General features: G+C 38.4%; 3 protein-coding genes across 3 annotated transcripts; all 3 read right to left on the bottom strand.

Moving 5' to 3' along the window:
- Positions 1-2,996: 2,996 nt before the first annotated feature.
- LOC139538962 (homeobox protein Hox-D9a-like) lies at positions 2,997-4,265 on the bottom strand. The gene is made up of 2 exons (XM_071341558.1): positions 3,653-4,265; positions 2,997-3,325 (listed from the first exon to the last, which is right to left on the bottom strand). The coding sequence occupies exons 1-2, from the start codon at positions 4,209-4,211 to the stop codon at positions 3,081-3,083; spliced, it is 804 nt and encodes a 267-aa protein (XP_071197659.1). The 5' UTR covers positions 4,212-4,265; the 3' UTR covers positions 2,997-3,080.
- Positions 4,266-7,354: 3,089 nt separating this feature from the next.
- Positions 7,355-11,406, bottom strand: LOC139538201 (homeobox protein Hox-D10a-like). The gene is made up of 2 exons (XM_071340066.1): positions 8,712-11,406; positions 7,355-8,079 (listed from the first exon to the last, which is right to left on the bottom strand). The coding sequence occupies exons 1-2, from the start codon at positions 9,448-9,450 to the stop codon at positions 7,805-7,807; spliced, it is 1,014 nt and encodes a 337-aa protein (XP_071196167.1). The 5' UTR covers positions 9,451-11,406; the 3' UTR covers positions 7,355-7,804.
- A 2,021-nt stretch (positions 11,407-13,427) lies between these two features.
- On the bottom strand, positions 13,428-15,488 carry LOC139538200 (homeobox protein Hox-D11a-like). The gene is made up of 2 exons (XM_071340065.1): positions 14,814-15,488; positions 13,428-14,159 (listed from the first exon to the last, which is right to left on the bottom strand). Exons 1-2 carry the CDS (start codon positions 15,406-15,408, stop codon positions 13,927-13,929), a joined length of 828 nt encoding a protein of 275 aa, XP_071196166.1. The 5' UTR covers positions 15,409-15,488; the 3' UTR covers positions 13,428-13,926.
- Positions 15,489-18,000: the final 2,512 nt, after the last annotated feature.

Raw genomic sequence — 18,000 nt, 5'->3', positions numbered from 1 at the left:
TGAAGGGAAATTCTCTCTCCTCTAGCTTCCATGGCCTACCGACTGTTTCTTCTCCTCACTAGGGGTTAGTTAAAGGATAGACCTGCGTTATGCAATGTTCAATTCCAGTATTGTCTATTATCATCATGCTCAAAGAATGGTGCAATTCTACATTAGAAAATAATACGGAGATTTTGAAAACTGTAGGCCTACGAATTGGGCCTGTATGTGATTCGAAACCAACCAACCTTGAGGTCTCATCCAGAGGAGAGTCTGTGGAAGAGCCGGATAATTCATTTAGGCGCTCTGCTAGTTCGCCAGTATTTACCATCGGGTCGATTTATTGTCAGGGTATTGCAGCAGCTCGGTCTCTTGCGGTGTTGTAAAGTCCTGCTGTCTCTGTAAGTTATCGTATCTGTAAAATTTAGAGCAGTCCCTATGACACGTAATTCTACAAGGATTCGGTTCATAACTTGCGCGCGCTGCGTTATACCATGATTATAAAAGTATTATACTTGAGCAGAGTGCTGCTATAGACCCAGCAGACAGGCTTGTGGAATGGCTGAATTGTAAGCTACACGAAACGCCTTTTCTGTTTGTAGACCTAATGACAATAGAAAGACTCGAAATAAGAACTCATTTCTGCCTAATGTTTAGGACTATTCCGACGGTTCACTGGTGACTGGGGTATGTTTGTCATCCAGCAGTCTTATGGTTGGCGTAGTGTTCAGTAAACAGTCGACTGCTGAACATTGATCAAGCACACCTAGACACATTTGCCATTTATTTTGATCACAAAGATCGTGAAAGGAACGCTCACAGATAACCAAAAAAACACAGTAGAAAATAAACCTACCACATTTAAGGTCATGAGATATGCTATGATATAATCACATATAGGAGCTAAAAATCGAACAAATCCAACAACAGCTAACATCCGTTAACATCCGTCAACATCCGGTAACAACCGTGAATAAGGCTGAAAATACAAATGAAAAGTGGAGTGAATTCAGTCTTGTCTTTTTCCCACTGTCAATATTTTCATACGTGCCCTTTCCTTTTCATTGATCTTCTGTATTCACTAACATATCCAGGACATTTCTGTAAAAAAAAACTAGCAACAATATATACATAATAATAATAATAACCATCAGAATAATTATATTGATGATGATGATGATAATAATAATTATTATAGTAATAATAATAAATATTACACCCAATTGCTCTAATGTAAAAGCATATTTTTAACTGTTTTCTGTTATCAACAGGTATAAGCTAATTACTTTGTTAGTCATTATATTTACGCGTTAAAATACAAAATCTACAGTCAACAACAGACTGAAGGAGAATTTTAGCAGAATCTGAAATAGCCACAATAGCCCTCAATGTGTTATTAGGCCTTATAGGTCAACATATTCCATATACCGATAAAAGCGATGCAACAAAGCCCCTTGTCAATGTTTACAAAATATATGTTTCATTAATTCATTGAACATCGTCGCTGAAAAATCTTTATGGCCCTTCGCCTTCAACCCATCGACCACTATTGAGATGCGGTCTTCTATCGAACAACGTCGCCCTCTAGCGCTCCTGATTTCCAACAAAATTATTTCCTAGTGGCCTATATAATAAGTTGTCTCTTCATTAGTAAATACTATCTAGTATGATACTTTATCAACGCTTGGAGAATATACCATTACTATGTGTCAATCATCATAATTTATGTTTTTACCAAACTAACCAAAATGATCACAAGCATTCATTCAAATCCAACCGTTTTTTTTTACACAGAATAGAAATGACTTGACATATTTCAATGTATTTCAGAAACAGGGTTTAAATCCACCCTTGCGGTACCAATAGAATCACCACTGTAAACGGCCTTTTACACAGCAGTCAACGTGAAGTTTTTGCCCTCTCAGTAGGAAATGTAGATGGTGCATAAACATGACTTTCTTTACATTAGGGGGGCTGATTTCCTCTCAGTCACGAAGACAAACAATTTATCGACCAGACACCCTGTAGAAAAAGTGTCTGCATTTTTGTTTGTCAGCAAAAGACTCAAACACCCAAGTAAGAGGGTTTGAAGGGAGAGAGTTACCCTGGCTCATAAAGTAATTTAAACCAGACGTCTAGCCATCTATATAGCTTTATGGGACCACTGTTCTTCCTGCTTTAAAGCAATTATACGTACATGTTGGACAATAAATTGGAGATCAGTGCAACACCTCTCCCAATCATAAATACTTTATTACCTCTTTAAACAATGCATCATTCTCCTATTCAAGTGAAATCCAACCACCTTGTAAGACAAATTCATATTATGAAAACAATTCTACAATGTGAGCTCAGTATACCAAATGGCACTTTACGTTGTTTAATTCTGCTGACCTTAAAAAACGAAATATCTAATAATTGAATCTCTCATACAGATTAACCAAATGCATTTATTTAAGAGAACGACATTTTCTCATTAGTCCTACTTTCCTAGTCACCAAATAGTTATAATTTAAGTTTTGCAATAAGGCGTTATTAGTCCTACCTCTCAATTCTGCAAACTACTGCATTAGTGCAAGGGAACCTTAAGTACAGCTTGAATTGGATTCGGAGAATGCAGGAATATGCTAAGATTAAGGCTACGCCCAATCATGTCTATTTTCAAAACTAACCTCAGGGGAAAAAACACCGTGAAACTATTATAAATACTAAAAAAGATGATCATTTAATTTTAAATTCTAGTCCTAGCCTTCCAACATAATCAGTCAGCCTCTTACCTTTTAAGTAAGTGATATAATTTCCAATTTGCGTGATGGGTCTTTCACTGAATTAGGCCTATAATATTCACTGAAAATATTAGCACAAATGTATCCTCTGAAAACATGACATTGTTCAAATACACCACGAAGAAAACGATACGCAAGCACATTCCCGTGGGCCCATACTGGGCATAAATACTCGAGCTGTGGAGTAATTCGTTTAAGACTCGACATGAACTTTGATTCAAACCAACAAAAGAAAGAAAGCACGTTTTATTCCAAGTAATCACAACAATATGGTACATCAAAAGGCGAGCGATTACATATCCACTCTAGCATGGGCTATAAGCGATCCTTACTGCCCCTCTCTCTGTTCATCTTTTTCATTTTCATTCTTCTGTTCTGGAACCAGATTTTGATCTGCCTTTCAGTTAAATTGAGATTTCGAGCCATTTCGTTTCGTCGATCTCGTGTCAAATACATGTTGTAAAGGAATTCTTTTTCCAGTTCTAGTGTCTGATATTTTGTATATGGACATCGCTTCTTCCTTGTCGAACGTGCATGAATCCAGTTTGCTGCAGGGTTGTCTGGAGAACAGAGGAAAAAGTTGAAACTCACATGAGAAATAGCATGAAAATGAAATAAACAAACAATGAATGTGGCAAATACAAGCATCAGAATCAATAACTGTATATTTGTAAAAAAATAAATAAAAGAATAATAATAATACTGAATTTGTTGACGCAATTATCATCACACGCTTGTGTTAAATACCCACTTTACATCCGTAGGCAGTGTTTGCGGTCCGTGGTATAAACTAGACACTTTTATAGGTTAGTAAAACCTCCAATTTTACACACCCAGCTCGTACAGTTCTTAAAGTTGTAAATCAGGGAGCAATTTCGTTTACTTACTTGGGTCAAGTTGTTGTTTCTCTTCTTTAGGCTCGCTGTGATTCGAAGTATCACTGCCAACGCTCTCTTTTGCCACATTTTTCGGGCATTCGGACAATCCACAAGCATAACCAAGGCCAGGGACAACCACCGGAGTCTCTGTCTCAAAAGTGGCACTCTCAGTCCTTTTCAGTGGTAAACTTTCGGGCTTGGTTCCATTTGTTCCATAATGCCGGCTGTTATAGTGAACCCCGGAGAAAGAAACGTTGTTGGATATTGGGTCTATCCACGACCGCACATATCTGCTGTCTGCTGCGGAGAGGTGGGACTGAACGTAAGGATGGTAAATCCCTGACACTGCGGCGGTGGACTGCGTGTGAACCGAGGACCAAGACCCTGGGAAAACGGCTGACTTGGGTGCAAAACTGCAGGAGGAAAAATCTGCATTGTCCCCAACACCTGGTGGCATTGAGGTCGTACTGTGCGGAGACTGGACAAAGCGTGGCCTGTACACGTCCTCTGCTTCATGCCCCATTATAGAGTCCACATAATAGTTACTTAGAGTGCTACTGGTCGACATTTTTGGATCCCTTCGTAGTCATATAAAAGGTTACACTGTTATGGAAACCTTTCCACTGAACAATCACAGTATTTTTGCTGGCTTCATTCTTCAGGGATTGGTTACATGAATCACGTGATCATATTTACCAACGCAGTGAGTAAATCAGTCCGCTGTAATGGTATAGGCCTATGTTTAATTTGCCTTTTTATTTAAAGAATGCCATAGAAACCGAATGGTTAAGGAGAAAGAATGTCAAACTTTAAGTAATGGTGTGTTAGTGGACGTTTTGAATGTGCTTACGGTTTAGGGTGGTGCAGGTCTATTTGTTTTACGTATAGATTAACCTCATGCACACATTTATTTCACAGCCACCACTCAACATTGACGCCACACCATATTATGTGTGTAAACTCTCTCACAAGATATCGCCATAAAGTATATCATACACTCAATGCTTGTAAAACATTTTATAGAGTACTAGTTGTAAGTCCTCGTTAAATAGATGTAATAACATGCTGTAAAATAAGGATCATTTTTTGCACCGACTCTGTTTTAAATTGTTAGCTTTTGTTAAACTAGTCACTTTCACTAGTTTGGTTGGTCTTGTAAGTTTGAACTAGGAAGTGTTATTTGTATACTGATTGTATTTATCTAGAGGAGAGCAATAATTATTTTATGTGTATCAATAAAATATTTATGAGGTGCGTTTGATTATACATTCATGTGCCCACAATAAAACGGACTATTGGCGCAACGAAGTGGATCTGCGCAGAGTGATGTCTAAAGCTCTGGATTTAAGATTTTGAGATGTTTTGAGAACACATGACTTCTTGATTAGGCAAACAGACTACTTTTGTAAACTCTCATCAAGAGATGAATACAAACGTAAATAATATCTGTCAACTGATTTATTTCAAATACATTTCCACGATGGAACAAAAACAACGAGAAAGAAGGAACAGAACTGATTATCACACAAATGTTCACATGGGGACAAACAACATGGCGGCGACCTGCCAATGAATTTGTGCTTGAACATCATTAGGCCCAGACAGGCACTAGGGACCCGATTTTTCAGCAGAAAGTGAACATTGCATTAGTTTGAGCTAGGCAACATATTATAAGCCTTGTTGGAATACATTATAAAGGCTCACAAATGTTTATAACACGTCATAGAGCATTATACCTTACTGCTTTAACTAGTGTTGTAAAAATAATGACGTGGCCAAGCAGGCCATTGATAAATAAAACCATGCAATCTGTTGTTGGTGTGTGTGTGTGTGTGTGTGTGTGTGTGTGTGTGTGTGTGTGTGTTTGTTTCAGCGTTCATTCGTCTGGACATGGGGGTGTGCAATTCGTGTGTAAAAGAGAGGCAGAGGAAAGAGGAAAATAGTGTGTACCGAATTCAAATAGTCTACCCGGATAGAGTTATAAACTTGGCTTGGACTTCTATACACAGGGGCAGCAGATACGTCTACTACTGGGCAAAGCGATCTGCCAGTATAAGCCTACAAAAAAAAGACATCTCATGACATTTAACCACATCAACATAAATAACAACCTAATATCTGATATTTTGAATCATGACAGAATGTTTGGCCAATATGTAATCAATTAAATGTATTTTAATGATTACGGTTTTAACCCGAAGTAAAAAACATTATTGTAGTCCTTATATATGATAAGAGGTTGCTGTTTAGGTGATAACCTATTGGATGTATCAATGTTGTAATAAGAAAAGCATTTTATATATTCTTCTAGGCCTATTCCTTGCTCTTTTTATTTTTTTAAATTTTAAATTTAACCTTTATTTAACTAGGTAAGTCAGTTAATAACAAATTCTTATTTACAATGACGGCCTACACTAGTAGAATAAATGGTTCTGTAACCTCTTTGGGAACTCTAATGAACCCGTTTTTCTAAGAAGTTCCTATATCCGGACCCCAATGGCTGTTTTTGTAGGTAGTTGGGAACCTTCCCAGATCCGTGTAAATATAATAAAATGTTTAGGTTCATGGCATGAATAGGATACGAGGCTTGTTTTTGTGTGTTTGAATAGAACTATTAGTGTGTTTTTTTGTGTGTTTGAATAGAAGTATTCATGTGTATTTTGTGTATTTTAATAGATGTATTAGTGTGTATATTGATTATTTAAATAAGTATCCTACAGTCTCTGAACGCTCCAAGTAGCTCCTTGCACAAAGCCTGACATCAAAGTTTAGGGAATTAAACATGTAGTAGGCCAGGGGTATTCAACTCTTACCCACGAAGCTTGGCTCGCTGGTTTTCTGTTCCACCTGATAATTCATTGCACACACCTGGTAACCCACATCTAAATCAGTCCCTGATTAGAGATTAGAGGGGAACAATGAAAAAAAGCTGTGGCACTGGCTTCGAGGTCCAGAGTTGAGGTTGTAGGCTATATATATGTGTGTGTGTGTGTGTGTGTGTGTGTGCGTGTGTGTGTGTGTGTGTGTGTGTGTGTGTGTGTGTGTGTGTGTGTGTGTGTGTGTGTGTGTGTGTGTGTGTGTGTGTGTGTGTGTGTGTGTGTGTGTGTGTGTGTGTGTGTGTGTGTGTGTGTGTGTGTGTGTGTGTGTGTGTGTGTGTGCATATAGGCCTTAGAAACCAATTGGATAGCTTATTCACAAAACAACTCAACTTCACAAGCTATTTTCAAATACAGACATGTTTCTGAATGCTAATTGACAATAGGTCTAGCAATGAACTAATAATAAGAGTCATAATTCATTAATTGGTCAATAGATAGCCTGGGCCTGTTAGTCCTTGAATGGCATAGGCCAACGCTCAAATAGGGATGTTTGTGAAATTTGATGTTGCACCTACATGAGATATGACGTATACCGCAATGAGACTTGTTGTGAATATTCGTTTTCTTAATTTGATTGGTTCACATAACAATGTGAAACTACGGCCAGTCACTAATAATTCTAGCGGAACTAAAATAACGTTATTACGGGCTCCTACAAATGTCTGAAATAGTTCTCTGTTTTGTTACATTTATTTATACATCTGATATACATGAATGCATAATTGTAAGTCCTCTTGATAGGAGAATTTGCTAAGCGACTAAAATGTCATGTAAAATCTGTCTTGATGAAAAAGCCTATGTCTACTGCAAGACAAAGCACTGAAATAAGAAATTACATTTGACAATCAATTTATTGCAGGATACATGCCACAAACATGCGTAATATTTACACTCATTAACATTGCTCATCACAATTATGCTACATTAACGTTTATATGATTACGATTCAGCTAAAGAGTTAGCGCTTAATTCTTAACGAATGTATAACTTTGGAGCCACTATCGATAAATGTGTTTTCATGTCCGAAAAATTAGCTTCCAAACAAGTCAGACTCAATCAAACCAAACCGTTAATAATGGATACATAGTAAATTTGAATAATTTAAGACGTTATTAATGTACCCTGTGATAAAATATATTCAAAATACACAATGCGTCACCATGTAAACATGAAAATAAAATAGCAGTCAGTCACAGTTTCGGTGAAAAACCCCAAAAGTCCGATGCTACCACACCACCGCTTAGAGGAAAAAGACAATAAATCAAGCTTTCCGTAAGCAAACTCACGAAAAGGTGAGATTTGAGGTAAGTTCCCGAATTCGGTTTTCACTGTTCATTTTCTTAAGCTTCATCCTGCGGTTTTGGAACCAGATCTTGACTTGCCTGTCGGTGAGGTTGACGCCTCTACTGATCTCTAGACGGCGCTCTCGAGTCAGGTACATGTTGAATAAAAACTCCTTTTCCAATTCAAGCGTCTGGTGCTTTGTGTAGGGGCATCTTTTCTTCCTGCCGCTTGTTGCAGTCAACCAATTGCTCGTTGGAGGGTCCGTTTTGCTGTCTGAAATGTAATCAAATAAACAAATGTTTTAACATCACAAAATATGAACATATCACTCAGATTTTTCAATTAATTAAAATATGTTTTCACTAGTCACACAGCTCTGGTCAGAAGGATATCATGTTTAAATTTATATTGATATCGTGTTATATGAGTATTATTAGTTGGTAGTCGTGGATCAAACGTGTTGAGAATAGTATAGGCATAAATAACAACACATTCTCTAAATTACACGACTAAGTTTTTTGACCGAATTAATATTTTAATTAACTAAAATACACATTTGTGAGAGACGGTTTCTGTATCATCACAACACTGAGGATGAACATACAAAACAGACTACAGGCATTATTTCTACTAGGTGTTAATATACACATAAATATATATACATTTCCCCCAAAATATTAACGTTATATTACTATCAACAAAGAAACAAATCAATTAAGAAAACCTAAATATAAAATTGTAATTGATGCAGACATGTCTCGTCCGCGGTTGAACCGTTTCCTGTAAAAAGCCTTTTACTGCAACCTGAGTAAGGCTCTCATTAAACATTACGACTTTAGGGCTGTTTGTGTTTTATATTGGGTTTTATGATACTGCCATACGAGTCATCCTTTTAATGTACCTACCTTTAGTTTCTCTTTGTGTCAACTCTGGGCTGGAGACTGAAGATTCAGTGGAGCAGTTCTCCTCCCGTTGCGCGGTGGACGTAGGATCCGAGATTTCCGCGGGGGTGGGTGTCTTGCTGGTCTCCGGGTTATGCGGTATCTCGGCTGTTTTCCTTTCCAGTTCGACAAAAAAGGAAGACAACTGCGGTTTTGGAGTAACTCTGTTGAGCTGCATGAATGTGATGTTTGGACTTGTCTTCTCGTGGCCATAGTCCTGGTCTTTCCCAGTCGAGTAGGTTTGGTTTAATCTGAAATACCCTGGGACAGGGATCTCGGGGCAGTCAACTGAACACGATTCGGGGATTATATTAGCATATACAGGGACATCGGACGAGTTGACCTTTGCTCTCTTGTCGGAATACATGCAGAAATTACTCTCCTCCTTAATGTTTTGTGAAAATGTGCAATTGGGCATTTGGTTGGATGGTTGCTCTATTCCGCAAGGTCTACTGGGATCTGTCCAGTTATCAATTTGAGGTATGTAAGGGTGGAAATTCATGCCCATATTTTGGTGGTTGACGTCCCCTCGTTTACGGAGAGACGGCAAGAGTCCACAGGTTTGCATTCCGTAAATTCCCATTTCTGCACCGGACGGCATGTACATGTTGCTGCTGGAGTAAAAACGGTCAGTCCTGCAAGCGCCAATCAACGAATCAACTACAAAAGTATTCGTAACAGGAGAGCTGTTGGGAAAGGACATTTTGGAGAAGTTTTAAAAGGAGAGAGATGTCGTTTGTAGGCTGACATATCTAGCAAAACAATGTCCGTGTTGCTTAGGATGCCTCTCTGCCACATGACAACCTCACCAATGAAACGTGAAAATGGCCTTGAGACGCAGACTCTTTTCTCATCACATGGAAACATTGACTCATAGGGAAGCAGACGTGGTCAACAGCGACACCTAGAACACAGACTTGAAATTGATTCAAACTGACTGACAAAGGACATCTTGAACACTTAGCTTGTCTTCTTTGCTTGATATGAAAGAAAAAAAATTAAACTAAGGATGAACATGGACTTAACTTTAAGATAATTAACCGTTACATCAAGCTCCAATTCCCTTACTTTGGCACATTTAAATACATTTAAGACCATTTTAATTCACACGAATAATCTACTCAGTCATACACGTCAAAGCTTTGACATTAACTAAAATAACGATTTCTAATCACACGGTGTAGTGATGGAAATATAATCCTAACCGAAAATAATCCATGTACATTAGGTGGGCTATTTAAATCATTTCAACCAAAACTTCAACCAAATCTGGCTATTATAGGCCTATATCTTTATTTGTGTAACTTAATTCTTAAATAAACCGGGTCTGGTTTAGGATATTATCCTCTAAAAAACTAAATTACAAGGAAAGGTGATATCGATTGCCCGGTTCTACATTTTGTTAAAATTTTTGTAACCTTTGAATGCCTGCTCAGGGTACGGCACACTGTATTTGTGACCTATATGACGGACTGGGAAAGTAGGTTTACGTATTTAATAATACAACCCTACGGAGCTAAACACGCTCCCCATAGCAGCCTATTTTCAACTCATCATCTCATCCGTATAACAGGTCCAGGTTTGCAAATAGGTAGACAATGTTGATTTTTATTATACACAGAGAAATCAACAAGCATACAAAAATAGACACCCCGGTTATTTGGCTGAATAAAACGAAGAATGTTAGAAGAACGTTGAAAAGGCCTACCTCAGTTGGTTGGTGTATGTCGATTACTAAACACAAGAAGGATATACTTGACTGTGTAAACCTCAAGAAAATTGTAAATTACACTTTAAAAAAGAAATTTAATAGAATAGAAATTCTATTAAAGCCAGAAAATGTGTTAAGAATCAGTGTGCCTGCAGCGTATTGTTTTTTAACTGCAGGAACACAGCATTTAACGAAATCATCCAGGTATTCAGACGGGTATTATAAGGGATTTAATAACTAAGCAAATAATTTAGTAAAATGCGTGAACCAGAAAAATATGCATGCTTTTGAAGGTACTCTTTGGGTTCCGTTTTAATTAAGGTATCAAACCAACCCTGGTCTACTCAACATCTACTCAACATCTACTCAACATTTTAGGGTTTACACTTTTAGAGATCACATTTTTTTGTAAATAATTTTACACTATTAGAGAATATGGATTGAAAGTAAGACAACATATTTATTAGACAAGGCCAAATGATCGTCCAAATCAAAATAACTAGTATAATGCATTCGGGCGGAAGGTATCCTAGTGGTTAGAGCGTTGGACTAGTAACCGAAAGGTTGCAAGATCGAATCCCCGACCTGACAAGGTACACTTCTACCCCTGAACAAGGCAGGGGCAAGTCAGCTAAGAACATATTCTTATTTTCCACTGTTCCTAGGCCGTCATTGCAAATAAGAATATGTTCTTAGCTGACTTGCCTAGTTAAATAAAAAAACATGCACACGACAATTTAGGTCGATTGAGGAATCCAGATAGGCCATTTGCCTTATAAATTAACTTTTTTTTTCAACTGAAATTAAGTTTAACCCAGTAATATTTCAAGTCATGTCCATAACAACAAATTACCAAAGATCATGCAAATCTATCGGTTAAACTTGGGCTTGGTGTCTCCATTGGAGGCTGGTGGGAGGAGCTATAGGAGGACGAGCTCATTGTAATGGCTGGAATGGAATGATTGGAACGAAGTTGAACATGTGGTTTCCATGTGTTTGATACCATTCCATTAATTCCATTCCAGCCATTACAATGAGCTCGTCCTCCTATAGCTCCTCCCACCACGGCTGTGTATACATGTATACATATCCACATAGTTAAAGCTAATGTTTAATCCACTTTAAAATGGTGGTGTTAGCCTACTACTTCTTAGAAACAGTGATGGTTTCCCTTTGATTGCAATGCATGGAATGCATTAACTAAACACAGTCTGCTTGGGCTATTATGTTTTTTAAAAAGCTATTTCCCAAGTCACCTCAAAAGTTGAGATCACCGAACGTAGGCTATATTCTCTCATCAAACCCCCAACAAAAACATTAGCAGCTTTTCAATAGTTTTCCAGATCACAGTTGTAAGTACCTTTACGTGTGTTTTCATGAACAAACTCTGATCGAAATGTGCTACACGTCTGCCCTCGTGTGGTTAGAATGGGAACGAGGAGTTCACTGGCAATGTCTGCACAATATTTTCCGACACAATAATTTCCTAAACCAAAAACCTAATAAAATATGCCAACCATCGCAAGACTGACTGACATGTGTGTTTGTGATTGATTTCCAAACATATCTTATATTACTGATTTCCTACGGCTACATTTCCAATGATCAGATGCGCTAACATTATCTCAGCGAAAAGAATAACCAAAACCTACTACCGGTATGCTAAAGGTGGTCATTCCCCTGCCTCAAAAAATACATATTTAGGTTTATTCAGGATTATATTAATTAACTGTTTCACTTTTAGTTACCTGACTGCCTTTCTTTGTTCATGTCTGCTATTATACACGAGGGACTCACACGCTGCTTGGAATTAAACCATTGATTCCAAAAATTGTTTGGTGTTTCCATGTTGTTACAAAAGCTAAACTATAATGTTGTTACAAAAGCTAAACTACAATATACTATTGTTGTATGACTATAACGTCGTGCGTAATGCTGGCACATCAGAAGCTTGCGCGTGATTTGACGTATATTGCATTACATTTAATGCAACATCTCAATTGGTTAGTATAGGAGACAGGTATATCAACTTCAAACACGAAACTGTATCGCTGGATCTGATTGCTTTTTATACAAGAAAAATCACTGCTTCGCAGCCATATTGGAATCCTGCTGCAGTGCAGATATTATTCAGGCGTCGGTTGTCAAGGAGAAGAGCCTAAAGGCGCCTCTACTTTTTCAAAGGTGAGAGGTGACGACCTTGACATTATACTAGAAGTTCAAAGGCATCAAATAACGTTTGTATATGAAATGAACAATATTTGATCGTTAGTAGGCTACTGACAACATTACAAATAAAAACACCACTGTTTTTTTTAAAGCTGCCAAACCAAACATAGTCATTTTACGCACGGGAGTTATTCCCTTTTTATAATGGCATGCCATTTCAAGTTAAATATAACAAATATATACTAAACATATATATACATTTGGTCATTGCCTATACATTTAGATTTTCTACATGTATAACTCAATAGCTTGACGAGTAAGAAAGGACTGCATCTGTCTCGACTATTTGGGAGTAGGGCCGCATTTGGAGTGGCCAGAGGGTCCAATAGCCTCCAATTTACACATTTACAGCTAGTTTTTATTATGCTGTCTAGACGGTTCAAGGTTTAGTAAACAGCCGTAGTGTAAGACAACATAAAGGGATAAAAGGTCTAGTCTAAACTTTGAAGTTGAATAAGAGGCGCTTCGAATAAGAGGCGCTTCTGCTTGGAGACTAAAGGCTATTAAGAGGATATTCGCTCTATGGTCCATTCACATGACCACCAGCTTCAGTGCTGGTACTTAGTACTTTATAAAATCAACAATATCAGATTGCTTTGGTATGAGCATCCCTATAGGAGATTATAAAAACCTTGTTGAATTGTATAAAATGATGCATAATTTTATCCCTATGCCAAATGTGGAGCCTGACCAAAGCCGAAAGGAGTTCGTGATTGCAATAATTTGAGGTAACGCATAACTACATTTGCCATGTGTACTTTATTTGATACCACAATATACATAACATGTGTCTATTAAATGCATACACAATTCTACTATTGTAAATTACTTATTACACTCGTTGATTACTGTAATCAAAGTACGCGTTGCTTACTGCAATGTTTGTGAGTCCACCAAAGCACATTATCGTGTACATTTAAATAAGTACAAAAGTAAGGTATAGGCCTACATAGCCTAGATATTACAATTAATTACCGTAATAATATGCAAAGGAACATCATGTCGATGTCTCCTGAATGATTTCGTCACTGGATTGAATCTTATATTAAATAACAGGATTCATGTGTTCATTGAGGTAAGTATGTGGCAGATACAGAAAGAGTTGCATAGATAGATTCAGCCTGTTTGTAATGTTCCGTTTTGTTGTGTTTCACCTGTTGTTTGTATAGATTGTGAGATGTACCAACAACAAAAACAAAAGGGTTGGGAAGCACTTATGGCTCCTCTAAATGCAAAAGATCAGTATAAAGGATTTCCAGTGAAATACCGAAACCGGTCCCGGTTTAGCTTTTTCTCTTTCATTCTTCTGTTCTGGAACCAAATCTTCACTTGTCGATCTGTCAGGTTTAACTTCCTTGTCAACTGGAGCCGCTTCTCCTTGTTTATGTACACGTTGAAGAAGAATTCTCGTTCAAGTTCTCGGATCTGGAATTTGGAGTACGGGCATCTCTTTTTTCTGGACTTTGAAGAACCTAAACCGGACAAACACTTGTTTTACCACACAGATGTAGTACAATGTAGGTCAGATCAGAAGTTGGTACAATACAAGTGTTAGTACAGAACATATAATTAACAATGTAGCTGAGTAAACAAAATGATCTTCCCGCGCGCAGCCGCTAACACACACAGACAGAGATGCGGGAGCGAGTGCGAGTGAGCGCGCACATACACACGTAGAAACTCACACGAATATTTTATTTGACTCCGTGTCTGTCTTACACGGTTCGTTTCGACGTTATCGGTAAAATATTATTATGCAGCTGACGATAACCCCTTCACATGTATGTGTCATGTATCTCGACCATTAGCATATCCTACCTCCTTGGTTAATATCATTGCTTTGTTACTTTGTAAATTCACTGTCATAAACAAATAAGACTGATAAACATGGCTGCATTGTAATTTACACAGTGCAAGAGAGTCAGACGACTTCTATTCAGATAAATACATCAGAAGTATTGCAGCATGGCTCACCTAAACTGGTTTCCCATCGTAAATATTTTTACAACAGTAAAGTAAAACTTATTGGGGTATATAAAACCGTTGTATGCTTATAAAGGGGCACATAAAATCGGACCGATTAAGTTGTGGACTTACTATAACCCATGTATAATGCTTGTACCTACTTGGGCTGCTGTTCTTGTCCCCGGGGCAGTTTGATATAGAAGAATCATGGTCGTCTATGTCCTCAGTTGGGTCTGAAGTTTGTTTATTACACGCAGCATCTCCGGGGAGACTGAAGTCTGCCTTCTGTTTTGACTGTTCGGGCCCAGAGTTGGGCTTTTCAGAGTTAACAGTCTGCAAGAACTGATCGAACCCTTGTGGAAGAACCCCATTTCGGCCGACATTGGTGAATAAATTGCATGGCGAGTTCATACCGCCGTGATGCCCGTACAAGGAATCATTTTTTAATATAATTTCCGCCCTGTTCGATGACGGGATTAAGTCTCCGTGCATTATCTCGTCCGTTGAGTAGTAAGACGCGTAATTGCCCCTGTAATGCCATTTGCTTGGGTGATCCAGTCCACAGTCCCCGAAAGACACTCCTCGAACAGGTCGCACTTGAGCTATGTTGGAAGAATAAGGACAATTATTTTGACACGAAGTAGTCTTGGGTAAAAACGAGGAGATTGATGAAAAATCAGGCGCCGAAACATAATATGTACAACTTGGTAAATACATATTTGACACACAGTTGTTACGCTCATCGTACTCCGACATCTCTCCTCTTCTCTCTTTTGCTATAGCGAAAGGAATTTGTAGCTCGAGTGCGTTAAACTTTGTCCATCTATTGCACCATAGGCGTGTGGAAAGGATCCGCGAGGGAGAAAAAAAATCGGAAACGTAGGCTGACGTGCAATTCATCTTGATCGATTCCTGAGGTAGTTTTTCTCATGTGATCCAGTAAAGGAATGACTATATACCAATATCAGTCATTATTAATAACTAGAGCAACTCATTTGACCGCACACAAAAGTTAGTTCATTGGTTTCCTGGGTTTAGAAACGACTCCTTTGTAAATATGTGCTTGCCCTTGTGATATAGACATTAGTGAACTAGTGAGATTTCATCAATGCAACAGATTTGGAGTTATATAATGGCAAACCCACAACTTTGTCGGTATTTATTTCGTGTACTATATGTGCGCGCTATTAGGGAAGTAGGCGATTTACGCATCATGATAGTTCAATATATATTACACCAGACATTACATGACCAAAAGTATGTGGACACTTGCTCGTCGTACGTCTCATTCCAAAATCATGGGCATTAATATGGAGTTGGTCCCCCCTATGCTGCTATAACAGCCTCCACTCTTCTTTGAAGGCTTTCCACTAGATGTTGGAACATTGCTGCGAGGACTTACTTCCATTCAGCCACAAGAGCATTAGTGAGGTCGAGCACTGATGTTGGGCGATTGGGCCTGGCTTGCAGTCTGTGTTCCAGTTCATCCCAAAGGTGTTCGATGGGGTTGAGGACAGGGCTCTGTGCAGGCCAGTCAAGTTCTTCCACACCGATCTCGACAAACCATTTCTTTAAGGACCTTGTTTTGTGCACGGGGCATTGTCATGCTGAAACAGGAAAGGGCCTTCCCCAACCTCTGCCACAAAGTTGGAAGCACAGAATCGTCTAGAATGTCATTGTATACTGTAGTGAACCTCTTAAGGATCTGCCCCTTTTTTCAATTTTCGCCTAAAATGACGTACCCAAATCTAACTGCCTGTAGCTCAGGCCCTGAAGCAAGGATATACATATTCTTGGTACCATTGAAAGGAAACACTTTTAATTTTGTGGAAATATGAAAGGAATATAGGAGAATATACCATCATGTACCATCATCTTTGAAATGAAATACAAAGGCCATAATGTATTATTCCAGCAAAGGTTCAATTTAGATTTTGTCCATTAGATGGCAGCAGTGTATGTGTAAAGTTTTAGACTGATCCAATGAACCATTGCATTTCTGTTAAAACTGTTGCATCAAGACTGCCCAAATGTGCCTAATATGTTTATGAATAACTTTTCAAGTTCATAACTGTGCACTCTCCTCAAACAATAGCATGGTATTATTTCACTGTCATAGCTACTGTAAATTGGACAGTGCAGTTAGATTAACAAGAATTTAAGCTTTCTGACAATATCAGATATGTCTATGTCCTGGGAAATGTTCTTGTTACTTACAACCTCATGCTAATCGCATTAGCCTACGTTAGCTCAACCGATCCCAGTTAAGATTTCCCTTCACTGCAACTAAAAAACAGCCCCAGACCATTATTCCTCCTCCACCAAACTGTACAGTTGGCACTATGCATTGGGGCCTGCAGCGTTCTCCTGGCATCTGCCAAACACAGATTTGTCCGTCGGCCGGCCAGATGGTGAAGCATGATTCATCCCTCCACGCATTGTGATCTTAGGCTGGTGAGCGGTTATTCGGCCGTTTCCACTTCAGCACTTACAGTTGACAGGGGCAGCTCTAGCAGGGCAGAAATTTGACAAACTGACTTGTTGGAAAGGTGGCATCCTATGACGGTGCCACGTTGAAAGTCACTGAGCTCTTCAGTAAGTCCATTCTACTGGCAGTGTTTGTCTATGGAGAATACATGGCTGTGTGCTCGGTTTTATACACTGTCAGCAACGGGTGTGGCTTAAATAGCCGAATCCCCTAATTTGAAGGGGTGTCCACATACTTTTGTATATATAGTGTACTTGTTACAATGGAAACATTGTAGTTGACATACCCTTAGAGTTCAAGTTAAAGGCCACAGAATGTTCCCGCATGCACAGTATACTTTGAATCCAAATCTATACACACGAGTTATGTGATTAATAATTTGGACAGATAGACAAAACAAACGTACCTTTCTTTTCAACGCTCTCGTGCTTCAATAATACAAACAAATGCACAAAATGCACCAAACATCCACAAAAAAATTTTTTTTTATCATCCACATCGGCTAGCAAAAAAAATAGAAGGAAGAGAACAAAAACAAGAAAGAGAGACAACATGAAGACCCTGGTTGATTATAGTTCATTACAGAGGAGGATTATGATAGTGGAAGAAAATATTTACAGGTTTTTCTTACTTTTATTGATTGTCCAGGTCATCTATAGGACTATCGTTTTCTGAGCATCCTTATTTTCTGATTTCAGTAACGTATCCAGGCCTAAAAAAGGGATACACGGAAATTAAATCAGAAAAGTACAACACACACAGACACACACACACACACACACACACACGGACACACTCTTTTACTCTGTTTATTATCTATCCTGATTGCCTACTCACTTTTACCCCTACCCACATGTACA

Source organism: Salvelinus alpinus, chromosome 14, assembly GCF_045679555.1.
Source record: "Salvelinus alpinus chromosome 14, SLU_Salpinus.1, whole genome shotgun sequence".
NCBI classification, from domain to species: domain Eukaryota; kingdom Metazoa; phylum Chordata; class Actinopteri; order Salmoniformes; family Salmonidae; genus Salvelinus; species Salvelinus alpinus.
This window is presented reverse-complemented; position numbering and strand designations above follow the sequence as displayed.

Coding starts and splice junctions, on each gene's coding strand:
- LOC139538962 (XM_071341558.1), bottom strand. CDS start 4,211: ATGTCGACCAGTAGCACTCTAAGTAACTATTATGTGGACTCTATAATG. Junction 3,326..3,652: donor GAAACAACAACTTGACCCAA/GTAAGTAAACGA, acceptor TCTGTTCTCCAG/ACAACCCTGCAGCAAACTGG.
- LOC139538201 (XM_071340066.1), bottom strand. CDS start 9,450: ATGTCCTTTCCCAACAGCTCTCCTGTTACGAATACTTTTGTAGTTGAT. Junction 8,080..8,711: donor GACACAAAGAGAAACTAAAG/GTAGGTACATTA, acceptor ATTACATTTCAG/ACAGCAAAACGGACCCTCCA.
- LOC139538200 (XM_071340065.1), bottom strand. CDS start 15,408: ATGTCGGAGTACGATGAGCGTAACAACTGTGTGTCAAATATGTATTTA. Junction 14,160..14,813: donor GGACAAGAACAGCAGCCCAA/GTAGGTACAAGC, acceptor TGTCCGGTTTAG/GTTCTTCAAAGTCCAGAAAA.